The sequence below is a fragment of the Dipodomys spectabilis genome, unplaced genomic scaffold (genome assembly GCF_019054845.1).
Source record: "Dipodomys spectabilis isolate Male_0828 unplaced genomic scaffold, ASM1905484v1 ptg000297l, whole genome shotgun sequence".
Lineage (NCBI taxonomy): Eukaryota > Metazoa > Chordata > Mammalia > Rodentia > Heteromyidae > Dipodomys > Dipodomys spectabilis.
The window spans coordinates 14,731,241-14,745,249 of NW_024870974.1; the positions used below are offsets into that span (position 1 = coordinate 14,731,241).

Here is a 14,009-nt window from a genome sequence, read left to right on the forward strand (position 1 = left end):
TGGTTATTTTTGAATAGGGTCCTGTTATTTGCCCTGGCCAGACAGGAGCATAGCCCCATCTGGGATCACAGGTGCTTGCCGCCACACCCAGTTTTTGGTTTTGTTTTTTAATTGGTGGAGAAGATTTTAAAAAGTTTTGGCTCAGGCTGTCCTAAAACCATCATCCGTGGATCTCAGCCTCCCAAGTAGTTAGGGTTTACATGCGTGAATCACTGTACTTTATAAGATAAACATACTTTTGCTTTTAAAGAAATAACGTTAAGAATTACTGTTACTGTTGCATAATGGTATCCCTCGGTACAGGATGGGCAAACCACTTCCACTGAGTCTACGGCAGGACCTCAGAACATCATCTATCCTCTCATTCATTATGATGTGTTTATGTGAGAGAGAGAGAGAGAGAGAGAGAGAGAGAGAACAACAACTCCAGAATAAGCCATGCACTAGTGACTCATGCCTGTAATCCTAGCTACTTAGGAGGCTGAGATCTGAGGACCCAGGTTTCAAGCCAGCCTAGGCAAGAAAGTCTATGAGACTCTTATCTCCAATTATCCACAAAAAAGCTGGAAGTGGTAGAGCGCTCGCCTTGAGCACAAATGCTCAGGGACAGTCTCAGAACCAGTTCAAGTCCTAAGACTGGCAAAACAAAAACCAAAAGCAAAAAGACCACCAGACTCTTAGGCTGGGGTGTGGCTTGGTGGCATAGCACTTGTTAATAATGTATGAGACAGCATGGGGGACAGCACAAGAGAAAAAAAAAAAGAAGAAAGCCGGGCGCTGGTGGCTCACACCTGTAATCCTAGCTACTCAGGAAACTGACATCTGAGGATTGCGATTCAAAGCCAACCTGGGCAGGAAAGTCCATGAGACTCTCATCTTCATTCAACCCCAGAAAACCAGGAGAGCTGTTGCTCAAAGTGGTAGAGCACTAGACTTGAGTAAAAAAAACTCAGGGACAGTGCCCAGGTTCTGAGTTCAAGCCCTATGACTGGAAGAAAATTTTAAAAAAAGAAAAAAGAAAACACGTACTATGTTAATTTGTTAAGTAAGATTTTACAAGATATAATTTGTTAATTATATTTAAAGTATCACCAAACATTTAGATGTGGTAGTTCTAGAATTGTACCTTGAATATGTCATTCAGCAAAACTGATATACTGAATTATTAAGGTATTAAGTATTCTTAGTCCTAGAAACGTTTTAAGGACTTTGTTAAGCAAAAAGAAACCTTAATCCTTAATTGTTATATAATAATTTTTAGCTATAAATAATGTTGACACATTCTCTTTATTTGTTTGGAAGACAGGAAGGTTTCCTGAGGTTATCTGTGCTTTCAAACTGCATGTTTCTGATTTCATTCATGTTTTTCTTTCTCCCTCCTCTCTCACCCCTCCTCTCTCCTCCCGCCTTTCCTCTCCCCCCCTTTCTCTTCTTCATTCCTCCCCTCCCTTCTCCACTACTCCCCTCCTGTCTCTATTCCTCCCACTTCTCCCCTTCCTCCCTCCCGCCTCTCTCCTTCTCTCCTCTCCTCCCCTCCCCTTTCCTCATGGAAACACTATTCCTAACAGCTGCTCTGAGGATCTAAAAATACCTTCCTTCCACATGCTTCCAACACTTCCAGGTTCTTTTGCAGTTCCTAACAGGGGGGAATGCTCTTTGAACTGGCTTTTTAATTAGAATTTTGATAGTTTAGGATGCACTGGGAAACAATTTCTAATTATTTAGCAACTGGAATTTACAGTGACCTGGAGCAAGGATGGAGACTATTTGAGTCCAGCACTGTGCAAAAGAGCTGCTTCATTTCCTCCTGAAATGTGGGCTCCACAGTATCCTCGGTGCACACAGGAGAAGCAGTTCACGGAGGCTCACGGGGAACCTACTCACGTGGGAGCGCAGCTTGGACTCCTTCCAGAGTCCTTCAGGTCCCCTCTACCCATGCCCCTGCAGCCTGCTCCACTGCCAGGTGCGCTTGCTCAACAATTCCCAGGGGAAGTCACCTGGTGACACTTGTCTTCTCTTTAACTGAAAGGCTGCTTGCTTCTTTTGTCAGTCCAAATTTTGTTTATTTTGGAACCCATACAACACCATTGTAATTAATGTCCATTTCTATTTATTAAGGCACATTTCATTATTTTCTTTAATGTTCATTTGCTCCTTTTACCCTTCCCTGTTCTTACCACTAAAGCATTTTATTACTTAGGAAACAATTTGTTATAAATAAAATGATCATTTTTATAGGAGCCAAGCAACTATGTTGATCACACCAATTTTCTTAATTCTAAAATAGACTAGGAAAGTGTCTTTCAATTTCCATGATCGCAGGCCTGGACAGTGTCAGGAAGAGCTGATGCAAATCTCTGTTCTCCCAGTGACTAATCATCTCCACTACACACACACAGTCACGCTAAGCCTTGAACATCTCTACCTCAATCTCACCCAGCTCCCACGGAAGCATAATGAGGATGAATGAAGGTATTCACCAGGGCAAAACCATTTAATGACCATGTCTTATAAATAAATATTGGAAAACACCAATGTAGTCTTCCAGTAGGTTTGAACCATATTCATCCAACTTGTAATAAACCACGGTGATCTCTACTTACTTTCTCTTTCTAAACCTAAGGTGCCTATGTAAAGCCTTCATAGTTCCTATTTTTGGGAATTTCTCTTTGTAGATCAGCATGTGTCCAGTGCAGCACTTACATGAGAGCAGCCTCCCAGGGAAGAAAACATCCCACAGTGGGTGCTCCTGAGCTAGGACTCAAATCACAAAAGCAAGGTTCTAATAATGCCTGTTCTACAGCCTAGCACACGTGTGGCCTTGGCCTCAATGAGAAATAATAATTTTTATCTCACGAGATTTTTGAGGATATAAAATGAGATTGAGCCACAGACATACACTACAGTGACAAATGACCAGTCCTCAATAAACATTAGCTACCATTATTTCGAGAACAACATTTGGGTTGTCATGAAACTTCTAAAGGTGTACTTTACATTGAAATAAAGGTAGGTCGGGGGCCAGTGGCTTACATCTGTAATTCTAGCTACTCAGGAGGCTGAGATCTGAGGATTGCCTTTCGAAGCCAGCCTGGTCAGGAAAGTCCATGAAATTCTTATCTCCAATTAACTACAAAGCTGAAAGTGAGCTGTGGCTAGAGTACTATCCTTGAAAACAAAAGCTCAGGAACAGCACCTGAGTTCAAACCCCAGGACCAGCAAAAATTAAATACCTAAAATAAAGGTAAAACTTCAACAATATATTTCATGTATATATATATGAAACTTAAATAATTAGCTCAAGTGGCTTGTCTTGGAGAAAGATGCATTAAAGTTAGACTTGAAGTAATCATCAATTTTACCAAAATCTTATACTTTCACAAAATGCGTAATAATATTTTTTAAAATAACCTGAGTAACTGAAATCATTTAATGTATAAAAAACATAAGTGACGCACATACATTTCTAGAAATGACCTTTCCTGCATGGGCTATCTTGAAGCTGTTCTGTTCCCGTTCTCAGTCTCTTAAGTAGCTAGAATTCCAGGTATGAGTCACTGGTGCCCTGCTAAAAATGACCTTTTGTGAACAAAGTGGGCACAAACCATCTGAGTTTTACATCATACTAAGTGTGGAAGAAGCTTAGCTACAGTTTCCCAGTGTAATTATAATACATACCAGTCCATCTGTTAGCAGCTTCTTTGGCTACTTTATTTGCTTGACCTGAAAGAAATTATATATATATATAAAATTATATATAATTATTATATTTACATATATGAAATTACATTCAGCTATCCACAGATTAATGTTTTCACATGAACAGTTTTTGTAAAACCTGCACAATATATATTATGTATTATACATAATTATATATGTACACAATGTATTATGTATATTATTATTATTATATATCTTATGGCGCCTTTAAAAAGCTCAAATAGTGGAGAAACATTGTATATTACAAACTTGCTCAAATTCCCAAAGAAATTTTAGATATCTGCAGTTATTATTTCTTTCTGCCAGTACTGAGGACTAAACTCAAGCCTGGAACTCTCACTTGATGTTTCCAATCAAGGTTCTGGCTCTATCACTTAGGCCATGCCTGTAGTTCTGACTTTTTGCTGGGTAATTGGAGATAAAGAGTCTCTTGGGGGGCTGGGAAGGTGGCTCAGTGGGAGAGCGCTTGCCTTGCATGCCTGAGGCCCTGGGTTCGATTCCTCAACACCACATAAGCAAAAAGAAAAAAGCCAAAGTGGCGCTGTAGCTCAAGAAGTAGAGTGCAAGCCTTGAGCTGAAGAGCTGAGGGACAGTGCCCAGGCCCAGAGTTCAGGGCCCACGACAGGACCCAAAAAAAAGTCTCTTGGTTTTTTGTCTGCCTAGGCTGACTTTGAACAGTAATCCTCAGTCAGACCTTACCCTCCTGATTGATTAGATTAGCTAGGATTACAGGTGTGAGATATTGGCATCCATCTTTTAGTTACATTAGTCAAGAACAGAATGTTCATTCTTGTTCTTGGTTTTGTGGGGGTTCTTTGCAACACAGAGGATTAATCCTGGGTCATTACACATACTAATCAAGTGCCCTACCACTTGAGCTAGCTTCCAGCCCTGTATACAATTACATCTTTATATTTTAAAACGTGTATAACCAAGTGTAGCAATGCATGCCTGTAATCTTAGCACTCAGGAGGCCAGCATGGGCCAAGATATCAAAACACCAAAACAAACAAGCAAACACACATTAATAAATACATGATTAAATGTGCCTGTACGTATTTCTTTCAGCTTAATCTGCATAAAACTGCCCAGATCAACTGGGCATAAGTATTACTTGTAATGACATTTATCTTTTGATTAAAATATAATTTACACATATGCAGTGGTTTTAAAAAATTACATTCACATGGTTGTATAATCATCATCATTATCTAACTCCATAACATACTAACTTTTTTTTTCAGCAGTACTGGGGTTTGAACTCAGCACTTGTGCTGGTTAGGCAAGTACTCTATCACTTCAGCCATGCCTTCAGTCCAATTACAGAACATTTGCATCACATAAAAGGAACCCTTGTACCCATCAGCAGTCATGACACATTCCCTAGCCCTTCAACCACTAATCTATTTTCTGTCTCTATGGATTTCCTTCTGCGGATAGGATATTTCATGCACCACAATGTTTCCTTTATCATTCAAGGTTTCTTTATGTTCTGGCATGCATCAACATCTATATTCCACAATCTGCTTATCTAGTCACTAGCTAATGGATATTTGGGTTGTTTCCACTTCTCTGAATAATTTAATAACTTTTGTATGTATGAAGATGCTTTCAGGTCTCTAAGAATGGAACTGCTGGCTCATTGGTAATTATGTATCATTCTGGGGGAACAAATAAACTTTTTCCAAAATGGTGGTATCATTTTATAAATCCTATAAAATACCAATCTAGAAATATAAAGGTTTCACATTTTCCATATTATCACCCATTTATTATTTTCCATATATATATTTATTTTCCTTTAAAAAATTTTATCTATCCTAATGAGTATAAAGAAACATTTCACTGTTGTTTTGACTTGCATTTCCCTAGTGACTATCTTACTTGTATGCTCACTGGCCATTTGTGTAGGTTTTCTTGGAAAAAAGTTTGCTGAAATCCTGAGTATTTTTAAATGAAATTATTTGTTATTTATTGTTATTTGCATTACTGTTATTGTTATAACACTTCTTTGTCTACTTATCAAATACAGAATATGCAAATATTTCTCCCATTTTGTGTGTGTTTTTCTACTTTTTTGTTTTCTTCTGCTTTTGATGTCATAGTCAAGATACTAAGGCCTAATCTGGGGACAAAGTAATATATACCTCTAATTGCCTTTTTTGTGTGTAAAATGGATATTTTTAGTGTACTATTATCCCCTTCCTCCATCCCCAACTTCTTCCTCCTTCTTTCTCTTCCTTCTCCAACTTTTTTTTAAGGCTGCTGGGATGTGAACTCAGGGTCTTGTGCTTGTTAGGCAGGCGTTCTACCAGTTGCGCTATCCACCACCAAATTCTTTTCTTTCGTAATAAGCTTTCACATAGAGTCTCACATTTTTGGCTTGGGCTAGCTTCAGACATGATTACCTTGCCAACAATTACCTTGTCTCCTGTATAGCTGGGATTAGTAAGGCACCACTGTGCCCACCTTGCTTATTCTTTGAGATAGGGCCTCGCTGTTTTTTTTATAATCTGGACTGTTTTTTAATTCCCAAGTAGCTGGAATTATAGGCATGAACCATCTGTTCAACTCCTTCTCTTTTTCTTTTTTGTCTCTGGAAGTGAAATACTTTGCTCCTATAGAGCCATTACCCACACTCCAATTTATACTGTTATTGTCACAAACTTATTTTATACATTGAGATCTCATGATTATAGGTTATTATTACTATGCAAGCTGTTCCTTAAATCAAGTAGGGAAGCAAGAGGAAATACAAGTACACACATCTATATATCTATATACACATACATATGTACAGGTCTGTAATGATTGCTGTTTACCTTGCAATATTTTAATTTTACCTTTTTTTTTTTTAATTGGTACTGGGGCTTACACTCAGAGACTGGGTGCTGTCCCTTAGCTCTCTGATTAGGGTTGGCACTGTACTACTTGAGCCATAGCTCTACTTCTGGCCTTTTACTGGTTAATTAGAGCTAAGAGTCCTAGTCTTTCCTCCCCAGGTTGGCATCAAACAGTGATTCTCAGATCTCAGCATTCTGAGTGGCAAGGATTACAGGTGTGAGCCATTAGTGCTTGGCTGCCCTTCATTTTTGAAGGAAAATGTTTCTGGATATGGGATTCTTGCTTGATAGATCTTGTTTTTCCTGCTCTTTGAACACTGTCTCAGCGACAGAGAAAAAAAAAACAAACACACCTGTTACTCTCACTGAAAATCCTTGTTAGTGATAACTTGTTTTTTCAAGATCCTGTCTTTATATTTAGACTATTTGATTATGATATGTCTATGTGTATCTGTTTTTTCATTAAATCTGGGCTAGAGAATAGCCATTATTTCTTCAGATATATTCTCCTCTTTCTCCTCTCTTTCTGGAACTTCCATTATGTACGTATTAACATTCTTGATGTTTAACATAAAACATTAACATTTAATATCCTCATTGTTTGTTCTTGTTCCTCAGATTGGAAATTTCATGAACTGTATTCAATTTACTGATTCTTTCTTCAACTTGTTTAAGCTTCTGTTAACCACTTGGTGAATTTTTCATGTCCACTACTGTAGTTTTTGTTTTTACTGAGACAGAGATCTCATTATGTAGTGCAAGCTAGTCTCAGATTGACAAAGTAAAAAGAAAATAAGGCTTTTATCTCTAACCTCTTGAGTATGTTTAATTAATCTTGCTCATGCTTGCTAAATGATGTTAATAATTCAATGGGAATTATAAAACAAATATTTCTCACAGGCCTTATTGAAAAACAAGAAATAATACACTGCCATGACAATGTGAACCAAGGGTTATTATGCCTACTATCAGCATTTAGTGTCCAAAATAAACTGTAACAGGCTTAGATAAGCCTGAGTGTTGTAATATGGGTTTGATAACTATGCTATTAAGAACCAAATCCTATTAAAGTCCATTTGCAAAATGTATAAGCCTTTAATCCAATGTAATCTGCTCTGTTGTAACCTGATAGTTCAAATCCTATGAAACCCTTTTTCTTTTTTTTAGTCAATCATGAGGCTTGAACTCAGGGCCTAAGAGGCATCCCTGAGCTTTTGTGCTTAAGGCTACCACTCTACTACTTTGAGCCACAATGCCACTTCCAGTTTTCTGGTGGTTAATTGGGCTTTCTTGCCAAGGTTGGCTTTGAACCACAATCTTCAGATCTTGGCCTCCTGAGTAGCTAGGATTACAGGCATGAGCCACCAGTGCCCAACACAAACCCTCATTATTAAAAAGCACATTTTAAAAACAATTTTATTGGGAAATGGGAATTTGGAGTGAGGATAGGTTAAAGCCTAATAAAATTGTCTAAAGATCTGTAGTGTTTATTACTTAAATATTTAAGTTTATTAGGCTGAGCAAGGTAGCTCATACCTGTAATCCCAGTTACTTGGAAGGTGGAGATTGGGAGAAATGAGGTTTGAGGTCAGTCTGGGCAAAAAGTTCATAAAACCCCTTCTTAACCCATAAACTGAGCATGGTGTTGTGCACCTGTGATCCAAGCTAAGCAGAAGGGGTAAACAGGAGGATCATGATCTCGGTTAACCTGGGCAAAAATGTGAGATTCTGTTAAAAAGAAAAAAAAAATGAGCGAAGCAAAAAGGACCAAGGGGAAAAATTTCAAGTGGCAGAATGTCTGCATATTGAGCAAACCCTGGAAACTCACACACACACACACACACACACACACACACACACACACACACACACACACACACACACACACACACACACACACACACACACACGTTTCTTAGATCTGTGGGATTATAGTTTTCACAAAAATTTGTGAAACAAATTAGTATTATATTTTGCTAGCCCAACAATCTCTCCGTATGCCCTCCTCACCCATATCCTTTTAGGAGTCCAACTGCACACCTATTAAGTAAATCTATCCTACAACTCATGAATAACAGTAACAAGTTTACATTTGTTTATTTTGAATAGTTTCTATCCCTTTCTTCTGAAAAATTAAGTATGCTGTTAAATCAAACAAGTGAAATTTTCATGTCAGACAGTTTCCTATCTTCTATATTTGTATTTAACTTGAACATATGGCATACAGTTATAGCATTGTAATGTAATGCTTTGGCCTGCTAATTCTAATCTTTGGGTACAATTTGACTATCTATTGTAGATTATGTTTGACTACTTTTTTCCATGCCTGGCTATCTTTACTTATACGCCAGATATAATAAATTTTATTATGCTAGATGTTAGATTTTTTTTTTTTTGTCGGTCGTGGAGCTTGAACTCTGGGCTTGGGCGCTGTTCCCTGCACTCTTCAGCGAGTGCTCTACTGCTTAACCCACAGCGCCACTTCCAGTTTTCTAGTGGTTTATTGGAGATAAGAGTCTCACGGAGTTTCCTGCCCGGGCTGGCTTTGAACCGTGATCCTCAGATCTCAGCCTCCTGAGTAGCTAGGATTACAGGCATGAGCCACCGGCGCTAGGCCTGATGTTAGATATTTTTGTGTTTTAATAAATATTCTTTTTTTTTTGGGGGGGGGGGGGGGAGTCCAGTCGTGGGGCCTGAACTCTGGGCCTGGGCGCTGTCCCTCAGCTCTTCAGCTCAAGGCTAGCGTTCTACCACATGAGCCACAGCGCCACTTCTGGCTTTTTTTCTTTTTGCTTATGTGGTGCTGAGGAATCGAACCCAGGGCCTTAGGCATGCAAGGCAAGCGCTCTACCACTGAGCCACCTTCCCAGCTTAATAAATATTCTTGAGCTTTGTTTTGGTATGAGTTTGAGTTATCTGGCAATAATCGGATGCTTTCAAATCTTAGTCACATGGTTTATTAGACAAGTCCAAAACATAGCTGAGTTCAGACCTATTTATTTTCCTCTTTTTAGGAAAGACTCTTCTTAAGTTCTTTAACAAATGACATCAATATAAACTTTCCTCACCTGGCTGCAGAGAAATGGACACTATTCTTGGTCCTTTATGTGTGCCTGGCACAGTTCCTTCCAATCTATCAAAGGTTCTTCTCCAGGCTTGGACAGTTCATCCTATTTCTGCTCTCAACACTGTGAGAACTTGCTGTGCATACCCAGAGTTCTTTCTTCACATTCTTTCCTCTCTACCGCTCTGTCCTCTGAACTTCATAATCTTCTTAAGTCTCCCTGATTTTCAGTTTCAAGTCCTTTACTCAGGGACTCAATGTACAAGGTTCTACCAAAGTTCTCTATCGAACTGTGACCAGAAGCCTCTTCCAACAAAACGAGTGGGGAAATTTAATACCCACTTCATCTAAGAACCTCAGAAGAACATTCCCTTCTCTAAGAACCACAGTCCTTTATTGTCTGATATCAAAGAGTGTGTGTGTATATCCGTATGGGAACACTCTCTAGTACTGGGGCTTGAACTCAGGGCTTGGATACTGTTCCTTAGCTTTTTCACTCAAGGCTAGCTCTCTACCACTTGGCCACAGATCCACTTCTGGCTTTTTGGTGGTTAATTGGAAATGAAAGTTTCACAGGCTTTTCTTCCTGGGCTGATTTCAAACCATGACTCTCAGATCTCAATCTCCCGAGAAGCTAGGATTACAGACATGAGCCACTGGTGCTCAGCATATATCAAGTATTTTAAAAACCAGTTTCAGGTGTGAGGATTAGCAGGAAAAACTGGGAGAAGCAAGGGAAGATAGAATTAACACCAACTAAAAAAGCTGCTAGGTGCTGGTAGCTCATGCCTGTAATCCTAGCTACTTAGGAGGCTAAAATCTGAAGACTGTGGTTCAAAGCCAGCCCAGGCAGAAAAGGCCCTGAAATTCTTATCTCTAATTAACCACCAGAAAACCAGAAGTGGAACTGTGGCTAAAAGTGGTAAAGCATTAGCCTTGAGCAAAAGAGTTCGGGTACGGCACCTAGCCGGAGTTCAAGCACCATAGCCAACCAAAAAGAAAAAAAAACATGTAGTCATTACCTGACATATAACTGTAACCCCTCTGTACATCACCTTCATACAATATTTTTTAAAGAAAAAGAGAGTTTCAGCCAGAGGTGTACTTAAGTGCTAGAATGCCTGCCTTGCACATATAGTCTTGGGATCAAACCCTAGTATGACATAAGTAAATAAATAAATCTTAAATAAAATAATATTTCATACATTCTGTACTGACTGAAAACATTAAGTGTTGCATTTGAATAGGCTTATGTTTGCTATTCTGAATTGGAACCAAAATTAGCTATTTTTTCAGGTCAGAATTTAAGTTTTTTGTCTTATTATAGCTCATTAACTTATTTTGTGGGGGGCAGTACTAGGGTTGAACTCAGGGCTTCATGTACATTAGGTAAGCAATCTACTGCTGAGCAGTATCCTCAATGCTCTGCTTAGTGGCTTTTTATAGAAAAAGAAATCCTGCCTTCACATCTACAATATTCAGAAGACAGGTAATATATTTTTTCTTCATGATACTAGGCTTTGATTACAAGGCTATGTACTTGCTATACAGGTGCTCTACCACCTGAGCCATACATTTCAGCCTCTTTTGCTTTTGTTATTTTTTTAATGGGATGTTCCATTTGTGTGAGGCCAGACTGACATAAATCCTCCTGCTTGTGCTTCCTGTATAGCTGGGATAACAAGCATTTTTTGGGGGGGAGGGGGTGTCAGTCGTGGGGCTTAAACTCTGGGCCTGGACGCTATCCCTCAGCATTTCAGCTTAAGGCTAGTGCTCTACCACTTGAGCCACAGCATCACTCCCGTCTTTATCTGCTTATGTGGTACTGAGGAATCAAACCCAGGGCCTCATGCATGCAAGGCAAGCACTCTACCACTGAGCCACCTTCCTAGCCCCGACAAGCATATTATTGAGATTAGAGCTCATGAATTTTTTTGCTCTGGCTGGCCTTGAACTGTGAACCTTCTAATCTGCTTCCCAAGTAGTTATGATTGATGTGCTTTAATGGAGTTTTTTTTTAAAAATCACAAACTAGTAAAGGAGGAGTCCTCTCATATACAAGTCAAAAAACTTATCTCTAATAGATTCGCCATTACAGAGTCTCCAGGATTCTATTATAGAACCAACTTTAAAAGATAGTACATTAAAAGATAGTCTAGGTCAGATACTGATAAAGAACAGTGAATTCTCAGCCAGGTGAACTGGTACACATATGCAGTTCCAGCTACACTAGAGGATAAGGCAGGAGGGCTGTTTGAACCAAGGGACTGAGATTAGTCTGGATATTGTAGCAAGACCCTGTCTCAATGAAAGGAAGTAAATGATTAAAGTCTCTTGGTCACTGAAAATTTAAAAATACAAAATTCACTTTTTTTTTTTTACCTAGATATCATATCTTGGATAAAATTCACATTGGCACATTTCCTTGAGCTAGGAAATAAATTACCAAGTTTTTAAATCAAGGTTTTTAAGATGGTACAGAGAACTTAAGTACTAGTATAAAATTTCAGCTGTAACTGCCCCTCTCAATGGTTTATTCCAAACTCTAGGAAATCCATCATTCTTTGTAGTCACTGAAACATCTTCCGTCATGTTTTACTACCTTTCTCTGAGGGTGTTACACTTCCCAAAGTTGCTGCTGACTGAGATGAACAGGAATGTCAATATCTTAACTTGCAGGCCTGAAGTAATTTGTTTCACATCAAGACTCTGTCTAGCATGACCCTTTACCCCTATTGATATCTTTAACTGGAGATGACCACATTAAGCTTAGGATCATCATCACATAGGACAAAACAGTGTAATAAACTTAATAAAAGTTTCAACCATTCCTGCATGGGCATGAGAGCATTCTTGTGCCCTCAAAAGCCAAGAACTAGATTAGCTTATGACCAAACTATTTGTAGGTTAATTTCATTGTAGTTTAATTTTAAAGTAACCAAATATTTCAAATTTCTCTCAAAGCTTTCTATCACACTCTATGTTAATTTTTCTAAAAGTTCTCTTACTAAAAGATACTGGAAGTGGTGTTGTGTTGAAAGTGGTAGAGTGCTAGCCTTGAGTAAAAGAAGCCCAAAGACACTACCCAGGCCCTGAGTTCAAGCCCTACACTGGCAAAATAAATAAAAATTTAAAAAATCAAGTTTTATCTTCACATAATATATAAAAATTTCAAACTAAGTTTTGGGGATTGTGGTTTTTAAAAGAGGTCAGAAAATCCCTGGTATTAAAAAGCAACACAATGTAGAGTGAATTTCTATAACTTGCAAACTCTTGTATTTATGATATTCTTTTTAGTACCTACAAGAAAATGATGGATTTCTGTCCAGAAGCAAGGTGCTTGGAACCAAATTAGCTCTTTCTCTGTTTTCCTAGTTTCCCAAGCCTCTATTTTATGTCTTTATCTTTCTGCTTCACCATACCTTCTTACTGTTGAAATACTTGTAAGTTTTCAAGGTTATGGCTACTCAATGCTTAACATAAAGTCTCAGTGGAAATATGAAGATGATAGTTTTCTACTTGCTATAATCACAAAGTTAGAGCACTCAGACAGAAACTTACGTATTTCTTCCACAACTTGTGGGTCACATTCTTTGTACTTTTCTACTTCTGCTTTGCACTGTTCCCTTTGGTCCCGGAGTGAAGAAAGCTCTTTTATTAGCATGGTTCGCTCTTCCTGCATTCAATATAGTTTTATGTACAATTAGGAAATGGAATCTCATGTTAAAAAGTAATATATTTTATAGACACTTTAATTCTTGTAAATGATGTATGTTAGGCTTGTATATATATTAACATAGTTGCCTTTTGTCAAATGAAAACCCTTTGTACAATTACTTAAGTATAATAAGAAAAATACAATTGGCTCTCTGTATCCACGGAATCTCCAATTTCAGATACAACCAATGGCAGATCAAAAAATACTTGGAAAAAATTACCCTAGTACTGAACATGTACATATTTTTGTCATTATTCCCTAAACAACACAATGTAATGACCATTTGCTCAGTATTAGTTGTAAGTAATCCAAAGATGATATGAGAAGATGTGGTAAGACTTCGGCAGATATTACACCATTTGCTTTTTCTTTATTTTTTTGAGAGGTGGTACTAGGGATTGAACATAGGGCCTACTATTTGCTAGCAGAAGCTGTACTCTCGAACCACACCATCAACATTCCTTTGTTAATTTATATATGTTATTTAAAAGGTAGGGGGTATTTTTAACCAAGACAAGACCCAGAATAGATCCTTCTGTCTACAGTCTCCTACATAGCTAGGGCCACTGGTATATCCCACCACATCCAGCTTATAAATTTGCTGGAGTTGGCCTTGAAATTCCAGATCCTGACATCCTGATTAGCTGGTTTTGCAGATGTCAGC

At 38.3% G+C, this 14,009-nt stretch overlaps 1 protein-coding gene across 1 annotated transcript in view; it reads right to left on the bottom strand.

Annotated features, from left to right (window-relative positions):
- The window catches only part of Mnd1 (meiotic nuclear divisions 1), a 41,969-nt gene that overhangs the window by 2,051 nt on the left and 25,909 nt on the right, over positions 1-14,009 (bottom strand). The window contains exons 6-7 of the mRNA XM_042701769.1: positions 13,189-13,303; positions 3,679-3,723 (exon numbers count right to left, since the gene is read on the bottom strand). Of these exons, the coding sequence (XP_042557703.1) occupies positions 3,679-3,723; positions 13,189-13,303 (160 nt within the window). The remainder of the gene's footprint in view (positions 1-3,678; positions 3,724-13,188; positions 13,304-14,009) is intronic.